The sequence below is a fragment of the Psittacula echo genome, assembly GCF_963264785.1.
Source record: "Psittacula echo genome assembly, chromosome: 5".
Lineage (NCBI taxonomy): Eukaryota > Metazoa > Chordata > Aves > Psittaciformes > Psittacidae > Psittacula > Psittacula echo.
The window spans coordinates 89,071,181-89,081,356 of record NC_137739.1 but is presented as its reverse complement, the minus strand read 5'-3'; the positions used below and the strand labels follow the sequence as shown (position 1 = coordinate 89,081,356).

Here is a 10,176-nt window from a genome sequence, read left to right as displayed (position 1 = left end):
ACAGGAACCAAAAGACAAAGCAGGGACTCTGGATGGGACGTAGAACACTTTGGACTCGAAAACAGGGGACTGCAAGGGATGTGAGGGTGTCTCCCAGGGAGGACAGCAGGGGAGGGGAGGGGACACCGTCATTTACACCCATCAGGAGAAGCTGTAATCTATACACAGTGGTAGAAGCCAAGATATAGTACATGAAAGAACACACTGAGTGCATGGAGTTACCCCGCACCGGGTCAAACCGCATGGTTGCCTTCAACACGACTTGGAGTTGCAGTTGGTGGTTGTTGTTGACCTATCTAGCTCACTATATAGATATGTATATAGAGAGATATGTATAGACTTTCTCGGCATGCATTGGTCTCAAAAGGAGCTGTACAATGGGGCTGGGTTCCTCATCCCCACCCCGGCTCCATCATTTTTTCCGGGCTAGGAACACCACTCCCACAACCACCGCCAGCGCGGCCACCGCCACCCCTCCGGCGATGAGCAAGGGCTTCACGTTGTCGAAGATGCTGCCCGGCGACTCCTCGGAGCTGTTTCCCTTGTGCTCAGAGTCAGGGGACGGGCCCGTGGCCTCTTGTGTCTCGCTGGCCGCGGGGCTGGGTTTCAGGCTGCTGTGGTTGTTGGCGACGGCAGCATCACCTCCCGCCTTCTTGGTGGCAGGAGCAGGCTGCTCTTTGGGCACATCCTTCTTGTCTGCGGTGGTGGCGGGCGCAGGGTTGGGCTTTTCCGGCTTTCCGGAGCTGGGGGCCTTGGCGTCGGGTTTGTTCCCACTTCGGACGTTGCCTTTGGAATCCATCCCTGTGAGCGCTGCGGGTTGTGACTGGGTGCGGTGCACGGGGCTATCCCAGCTCTCCTCTGCTGCTGTTCCGGCTGCTGCAGAAGGCAGAGGAAGCACCCGAGGTCAGTCCCTTGCAGCAGGTGTCTTGGGATGATTCTCACACTGCTGGGGTCCTATCTGAGCATGATACAGCACCTGGAAGAGGAAGCAGAGCAGTGAGGTGAGCGGAAGGACAGAGCAGCATCCAGTGCCATCCTACCTGGAGGTCACAGAGGAGGACAGAAACACAACTGGGAAGGTGCTGGCTCTTCCTTGAGTAACTCTGAGCTGCATTCAAAGCTTCTACTACAGTCCCCGTACCTGCAAGAGCATCAAGCAAGTTGCACTGCCTGTCATCCCTGCTGCCACAGCCAGGCTTCATCCGTAATCACACGTCCATTCCATCTATGTATGTGATGCCATTTGCCAGTGATGAGATATACTCATGTCCAACCAAATAAATCTTACTTTTCATTTCTCAGCACAGATCCCTTCCTCCTGGGTAAGGAGAGAACATTGTGTTCCATAGGAGAGCCAATCCATAGCTCCTCCCTGCTTGTGTCTCACCCTCTACCCTTCTGGCAGCAGTTCAGTTTAGGAAGTGGTTAACGCGTGATCTTATCTGATCCTCTCCTTCCAGATGGATACTGCAGAAAAAGCAGGATTAGCTCCCCAGTTATCGCAGCTACAAGGATTATGGCTGTCAGCATTTCTGGTGCAGCCACAACAAAGTGATGCAAGCAGCAGATCCTCAGCTGATGCCAACCCGTGCATTGACTCTGGTGCAAGTGCATCCGTTTACTGTAAAGCTGCATCTCACAGCAACTGAGAGATCTCACTCCTGCCTCCTTGCAGAGCTGAGTAGGATGTCAGATGTGCTGCAAGGGATTAACTGGAGCCATTTCTGGGGAAAGCAGTGAACAGCACAGCTACACCCAGAGAATTCAGCTAATGGACAAAATGGGCTTCAAAAGGTGCTAAAAACACAATGGAAGCATCACCCCAGCGAGCAGAGTGAGCCAGGACATGGAGCTCCCATGGCTACACCTCTGCGCGATGGGAGGCAAGGAGGTGGCTGCCACCCGGTGCAGCACCACATCAGCTTTGAGCTTGGGCAGTCATGAGCAAACAGGAGGCAGCAGTGGGGTCTGAGCCTGCTTCATTACCTCCTGCTGACATCCAGGAGCCTGCCGAGAGCTTCCTGCCTGCTCAGTGAAACAGGAGCTTATTCACTGTCTGGATTTAGATGTAAAGAGGCTCTTTAAAAACCTCCACAGACAAATGTTCCTTCCAAAGCAGCTCAGAGTGGGGATCACTGCTTTAATGACAGCCAAGACGGTCCTAGGGTTGCAGCAACGGTCGGTGCTGCTGACTCCCCTGGGAAACAGGCGAACACAGTGGTGTTCCACCCTCCATCTCCATAGAAAGACTGGCCTGGAGGAAACCTACTCACAGAAATGCCAGAGCCAAGCTTAGTGTAAGACAGAACCCCCCTCTCTTGCTCTCCCTTGTAAGCCATTGTTTGATGGGCACCAGCTTCTCAACTGGAGTTGACTGAGGGAGCTGCAGCACTGAAATCATGGCAGGCCATCATTCTCATGCTGCACCAGGCATGGTGACCATAGACTGAAAAGGCTGTCTGGAAGGCTGGCAGTTACCTGGGAGTGTACTCTCAGCTCTTCCTGTAGCATGGGATGGGAACAGGCACTTGCAGAAGGCTTTTCACAGCACTTACCTTTGATGAATTCTACCTGGGTAATATCTGCTGAGGTGGAGCCTGAAGCCTCCAGAAGGCATCAGATGATCCAAGCTGGCCAGTTTTGAGATGGCACATGGACAGGTGAGAGGCAGATAACCTGCCCCAGGGTTATTATAGCCAGGGTTAAGCAGGATAGTAGCTACTCTTCGCTTAGATTTGGAACTCAGTCTAAGTCCGTGCCCTTCCCATGCAGAAAACAACAGCATGCAGATCTCCCTAGCAGCTCTACATGGTCCAAACCCACTTTGCGTGCTAAAGAAGAGCACAGTCTCTTTGACTGCAGCTGAACAATGCTTCCATTGCTGAGTTTGTGGCATTAAACCACTTGGGAAACCCAAAACACCACCACTCTGAAGATGTATCATACACTTGGGCATCCTGTAACCACACAAACACAACCCCAGATGCTCACCAAGCTTAAGACCTTCTCTGGGGCTTGGTAGACAAACACATAGACCTGGTCACACGCAGGAATATTGTCCTGTCCTTGCTCCTGTTGTAATACTCCTGTAGGTACCACCTTGTCCTGCCTACTGCCTCCAAAAAGCAGTCATAGAGCTCTGCTCAGCAGAAACCCTGTGTAGATCCGTGGCTGAGGCTGCACAGTCACTCACAGGGCTCTGCCCTTCGTTTTGGGAGCAGTCCATCCTCATTTTACCTCTGGTACAAGGACAACACGAAGAAATAGCTAAGTGGAGCCCAAGCCTGAAGCGGGCTCAGAGGTTAAAGCAGGGAGAGTCACATTCATCATGTCATGAATATTACATCACCTGCTTAGTCACTTTGATAGCAATTAGTTGGGCCACTCACACACTCTCCACTATTTCTGTGGTTCTACTATATAAGCCAAGCATTAAACACCTGCTTCTTCCCCTAGGAAAGCCATGTGCAGCCTATGGAGGTGATGGGTAAAGCACGGAGAGGGGAAACTGGCCCCTCTGATGCGAAATGGGGGCTCTGCATGGACCACAACCTCACAGCTCATCCACACCCCTCAGTGATCAGCTCTGGTTTCCAGGTTCCTGGTTTTGCTCTGAGCCTTGCCCCACAGCCCTGCTCTGCTACAAACAGCTCGGTAGAGAACGCCTTGATTTCCAGGTGGGTTTCCGCTAAAAGCAATGGAAGTTCCACACACAGATTAGAAAAGGTTTTAAAAGATGCAGAAATCAAAGTAAGGCAAAAAATCAATATCAGCAATTCTTAAGTGTCCACATGAAAGGGTTTTCTGACGTGGTTTCCTATGTCTGCATCTAGGCACAGAACTGCCCAGCATCCCTCCAGACCCTTTGGCTCGATTGAGATGATGCATCTGAGAAGCTCAGGCTCCCTTTCTGCTACTTCTGCCCTGACCCAAGGTCCTCTTAGCAGAACATCCTCTCCCATCACAGCACTTAACCCCCTTCTGTATGCTATTACCTTCCTCCCAAGCAAGCTCCCCCACCTTGGGTATCACCCCTCTCCTTTCCCTTTCCAGCCCTGTGTTTTCAAGAGCTTGTGCTCTCTTTAAGCACTTCTGTGTCCCACAGACTGAAGATGGATGCTCTCCTCATTTCCAAAAGCTCAGCCTGCACATGCAGATGTGAGGTTTTTTTCCACAGCCCTTTGTCTCTCCCTCTTCCCTCATTCCATCACACAAAGTTGCTCTCTAATGGCCCATTTCTCTACCTTTGCTTTCTTCTTTAGAGCTCCTCACATCTATTTATTCCTCCCTTCTCTCTGCTCCACAGTGCCTGTCTCCCCCTTCCTCCCCCTTCCAGCTCCCTCTCTGCCTCCTACACAGACAGCAGCACTTGAGAGGTTTCATTCCCTCCCTTTCCCCACCTTGTGCCATTTCTTTGTTTAACAACCTGTGCCTTGCAGGGGGGGTTTCACTTCCCAGCAGCTAAACCAGGCTGGGAAGAGGGAGCAGAGGCAATGGAAACAGTGATCAAGGAAAAAAGGGGGGAATAAAAGCCCCTGCAAAAGCAGCATCACACAGACCCTACAGCCCCCCTGGGATGCTGCTGGCTGGTGCAGCCCTCAAGGTCAGTGCAACAGGGCTGACATGAGGAGCATCTTTCCTTGGCTCCCTGAAGGGCACCTTTTCTGCCTCCCCCCCCAGGTGAATTAGCAAATACATCTGTTCATCTGCCTCCTGTATATGTAATACATCGATTTCATCTGCTGCACAGATGAAAGCTGCATCAATCTGCACCAAAGGGAGCAGATGAGTCACTGAGAGCTTTACCATAACAACAGTAGAAGGGCTTCCCTCTGCAGAGACCAGCCCCAAGCCCTACAACCTTCCCCCCATTGCTTCAAGCTGGAAGTGAAAAGCAGCAACTTAGAATCATGGAATCAAGCAGGTTGGAAAAGACCTTTAAGACCCAGTCCAACCGTTCCTCAGCACTGCCAAGGCCACCGCTAACCCATGGCACTGAGGGCCTCGTCTACACGGTTTGTACACTGTGGGTGTCCTCCACTTGAAAGCATCAGTCTCAGAAATAGCTGCTGACCACATCAGACCTGCAGCAAATGCTGTGGAGAAAGAGCCAGAGATGGCAGAAAAGACCCTATATATCCTCAAATCTTCTTCCTTACCCCCTAATCTCCCCTCCATTTCTTCGTTATTCCTACCTGTCTGGGAAACAGGCAGGAAGGTTTGCCTTTATGGGACAAAGAGAAGAGTTACAAGCACCAAAGCCCCATTCTCATAGGCAGCATGGCCTATCCTGGCTTTTGGGCAGAGAATTAAATGGCTCCCTATTATTAGGCCAGCATTAATGCTTCTTCCTGCCTCATCTCCAGTGTCAACCCCCAACCCCTTAGACCGAAGCAGCTGAACCATAGCAAAGACCATCCTGCAACTCCAGATTGCCTGAGCCAAGCACGGTCACACCTGTGGATTGGGGATGGAGGTCATCAGCAAGGAGACAAGGTGTACAGCCAAGCCTGCCCGCAATTCCCTATGGAAGGACATAGCTGGAAGCCAGGAGAGCTGAAAGCACTGAGCAGTCCTGGAGGAGATGGCTTGTGCCTCGCAGGACCCTCCTTCTTGAAGCTAAAGGAGGAGTTTAACAACACCCAACACAGTCCCCACCATGTTCCTAAGCCAATTGCCCTTACACCAACACAGCAAAAGGTTTTCAGTGCCATGGAGGAAGAAGAGACCCCAAACCCCATTCATTTCAGGTCCTCCAGCAGGTTCTGCAAGCCTCAGCTGGCATTTGGCTGGTTTTAAGACCAAACGAGCATCCTAAGGGACACAAAATGATGCTCTCCTCAGACAGCTTCCCTTTGGGAAGGGCAGTTTGGCTCTGGCTCCCAGGGCTGAGTCACCACCACGCATCCAGGCCCCAGCAGCTCCTTTCAGACTGAAGTCTGCAGAGTGTGTTCCTGGGGCAGAATGTGCATAAAGAGGAGAAACAGGATTTGGCCACTCCAAGGAGGAGCCTGAAAATGCACAATTCCCTGGAAAGGGAACAGGGAAAACCAAATGAGCAGCAGGGCTGTGACTACACAGGGTGCGATGAGCTGAAATGACCAGGACCAGGCTGTTAGAAACTGGATCAAGGGCTGCTACCTAACCTCTGCATGCCCAACTCTACCCTTCAGTGCCCATCAGTGATACAGGAGGTTGAACTCACCCACATGAGACCTTCAGATGGAAAACAGCACAGTCCTATGGAATATTAGCATAGGACTGAAGTGGTGAGAGGGAAATCAGCTGGAGCACATGGATAAAGCAAGTTCCTGATGTGCCGACAGAAAGGTAGCCTGCTCTGAGAGATAAAGGCTTCTCCAAAGAGGTCCAGGGTTACTGGCCAGAGGGCAGTGCTGGTTCATTGCCACTTGCCATTTAATGGCAAAAGAAATAGGCTGCAATCATTGCACATTGCCCTGGAGAAGGGATTATTTCAGAGCACCACAACGTGGGACTTGGGGTGTCCCTCCTGTGATCCTGAGGCTTAAACCCATTCTCACCCCCCTTTCTTCTCCCAAATCTCCCAGGGCACCAAAGTGGCTTGGAAGAGAGTTAAGGAAAGGAGGCACTGAGTATGTGCTGCAATGAGAAGACTGCAGGAGGAACTGCAAGTCCTGGCTAGCTCCGGTGAGCATCATGCAAGGAACCATCCAACCCCATTGAAGTAAACCAGGGTTTGTGCCCCCACAGCTGAAGGCAGAGCTGGAATCACGTCCCTCATTTATCTTAGGGTAGAAGTTAGAAAGAACTTGCTGATTCCAGCTAGGCTGGCTCTGCTTTCCCTGCATGGGATTCACCTTAAAACACAGGCTCAAGTGTGGCACCTCCACTGTCCTTTGAGGCCATCTCCCATCAGAGAGCTTGTGTCAGGCACCAGCACATCCCATCGCCTCCGGAAACCCAGGGGGAATCAGGCAGGGACGTCCTGGGGCTGTTCAGCCTGGAGGAGAGAAGCTGCATGGAAACCTCACAGCAGCCTCCAGTGTCTGAAGGGGGCTACAGGGATGCTGGGGAGGGGCCTTCATCAGGGACTGGAGTGATAGGACAAGGGGTGATGGATTCAAACTGAAATAGGGGAAGTTCAGGTTGGAGATAAGGCAGAAGCTCTTCCCTGTGAGGGTGCTGAGGCTCTGGCCCAGGGTGCCCAGAGAAGCTGTGGCTGCCCCATCCCTGGCAGTGTTCAAGGCCAGGCTGGACACAGGGGCTTGGAGCAAGCTGCTCCAGTGGAAGGGGTCCCTGCCCGTGGCAGGGGTTGGAGCTGGATCAGCTTTAAGCTCCCTTCATCCCAAACCATTCCATGATTCTATGATAGGCAAGGCCTAACCTTTTCCCTCGCTGAAGTGGGGAGCTGCTGATGGCTCCAGGAGTTCAGTGCTCGAGCCCTCAACCTTCTTATCTAACCCACAAGTAACAGCTTGGAGCAGCAGACGCTGTCCTTTGAAAGCATCCTCAGGGGTCTGTGCCTATTTCCTCTGCCAGATGGGGAGCGATCCATCCAGGCTGGATTTGTGTTCAGTCCCTGCCCCATCCCAGCAACCAAGCAGTGAATTGTGTGCTTCAATACTTCAACTCCTCATTTCCAACAGGCACAAAGAGCACTTCACCCCCTTCCTGAGCTGCTGGGAGGGAATAACTGTGTTAAAGGCAGGGAGATGCCAGGCAAGCACCCAGGAGAAGCGATGGCATAGTGTGACTAAGCCTTTCCCCATCTCCAAGCAGCGCTGTGAAGACAGATGAGGTAATGCAGTGCCTCAGTACCACCATCAATATTAATCCAGCTTTACATAAGGAGCTCAGCTGCTGTGGGCAGCTCCCCAAGGAGGCTTCGAGCTCCCTCACAGCCTGGTTTATCCCCCCCCACTCCTGACGCCATGCATGGCAAATGTGATCAAACACAAGGCAAGCACAGCAAGAGGGGTGCTCCTCAGGGATGCTGCTGAGCAGCCTCGGTGCAGCAGGACCGGAGCAGGGAGCCTGCAGAGACACAGCACCAGAGGCTGCTGACCCACTTCACTGATGGGATATTTATGGATCCTTTTCCCAGGCTGTTCCTTGCTGCTCCCCACATCCCTCTCTTCCTCCTGGATTAAACATTTCACTCTTCAACAAACCCTTTCCATCTTGACCTGGAGATGCTGGAAGTCTCTTTAAAGGCAGCAGCAGCGGCTTCAAGTCGCTGCCACAGAGGGAGATTTGCCAGCAGACCTCCATGGCTGCATCAGTCCTGTGGCTGCTCCCAGGGACCAAACTGCATCTATCATCACACGGAGCACATTCAACCTTGCAGGGCTCTGCCCCTCGCTCCCTGTGGCACTCGGATCTTCACCTCTCTCTGGGTGATGCATCAGTTCAGAGGCTGGGTTACTCCCCTTACCAAGGTGGGGTGTGGGAGCAGGATGGCTCCTGTAGCTTTGCCTTATATCTGCAAAGGGAATGGCTGTGGGATGCAGGCCCTGAGCACCACAATGGGCATCAACTGCACAGAAATGGGGCAAAGTCCCAGCTTATAACCCAGGTTCCAGTGTCCCTTCCAGAGGCTGCCCTGCCATGCTCCTGCATGGGTGACACAGCAGTTTGGGGTCCCGCAAGCAGCCCCAATGCACTCCCCACCAGCATGAGCCCAGAGAAAGGCAAAACCATCTTCTACAGCATGACCGCTGCAGATGATCACATCTGAGCCAAGTGAGCTTGTCCTGACCCCTCTCTGAGAGATGGAGGTGACATTCACAGCATCACTAGGGTTGGAAGGGACCTCTGGGGATCATCCAGTCCAACCCCCATTGCAGACACACCAAACTCTGCCAGCGGCTTCACTTCAGCTCTTTGTTACACCCAAAGCACAGCTCTAACCTGCACTGCTCAGGCACTCGGTACACAGCCACCTGCACGGCAATACCATGCTCCTCCTCTCTGTTCTCTTCTCTCCCTTATGTGGAAATGAAGCCATAAGGCCCATGAGAAGCGGTTAAACTGACTCTCTCTGCTCTTCAACCCGCAGCACCGAGGGCAGCGTGGCTTGCTGCCGCTTCACCCTGCCATCAGCAGAACCAGTGAGCTCCTGGTGCACGTCTCCTGCTGCACCAGCTCCTTCCAGGGCACCTCGTAGGTACAAACCCAGCCATGACCCTGCAGCACCATGGCACTTGCAGCTCACATCAGCTTCCTGCCCACAGCCCTGTCGAACACACACAGGCTGCTGCCTGGAAACCTCAGCCCAGAGCACTCCTTCCCTCCTCCATCAGTGTCCATCACATGCGGTCCCAAAGGGGCAGCACATCACCCAAACCCCGCACTGCACTGGTACACACAGCACAAACCCCTTTCCCGTGGCTTGGCTCCCAAAACACAGCAGAAATGAGGAAGGAGTTACCAAAACAGCATTGGGAAACAGAAGATCTTTGTCTCAGACTCTCCACTGGTGCCAATCACATGCTCTGACTCATGTCTATAGGGGTGGGCACTGAGCTGTACCCAGCATGGTGCTGGCAGGGGAAGTCATGCTTGGCAAGGCTGAACAGGCTGCTTGGTCCCCCCCTCAAGTGCCACCAGCCCTCGTGGTGCAGCTGAACCTGCTGCAATCTCAGCCACAGCTTCCAAAATGAGACAGAAGCTGAGAATGCTTTGCTGAGGTTGGGATGGAAACAGCCTCCTGCTCCAAAGCAAATCCCAGCTCCTCAGGGTCATAACACAGCTTCCAAAGGGGGGACTATTGGAATATTGTGTGCAGTTCTGGTGTCCTCAACATAAAAAGGACATGGAACTGTTGGAACAAGTCCAGAGGAGGCCACGAGGATGATCAGGGGCTGGAGCACCTCCTGTATGGAGACAGGCTGAGAAAGTTGGGGCTGTTCAGCCTGGAGAAGAGAAGGCTGCGTGGAGACCTCATAGCAGCTTCCAGTATCTGAAGGGGGCTACAAGGATGCTGGGGAGGGACTCTTCATCAGGGACTGCAGTGACAGGACAAGGGGTAACGGGTTCAAACTGAAACAGGGGAAGTTTAGATTGGATCTAAGGAAGAAATTCTTTACTGTCAGGGTGGTGAGGCACTGGAATGGGTTGCCCAGGAAGGTTGTGAATGCTCCATCCCTGGCAGTGTTCAAGGCCAGGTTGGATGAGGCCTTGGGTGCCGTGGTT

The 10,176-nt window shown here is 52.8% G+C and overlaps 1 protein-coding gene across 1 annotated transcript; it reads right to left on the bottom strand.

Moving 5' to 3' along the window:
- Positions 1-412: 412 nt before the first annotated feature.
- Positions 413-799, bottom strand: CEND1 (cell cycle exit and neuronal differentiation 1; the record flags this gene model as incomplete). Its single annotated transcript, XM_080618878.1, has 1 exon — positions 413-799. The coding sequence occupies one exon, from the start codon at positions 797-799 to the stop codon at positions 413-415; it is 387 nt and encodes a 128-aa protein (XP_080475004.1).
- Positions 800-10,176: the final 9,377 nt, after the last annotated feature.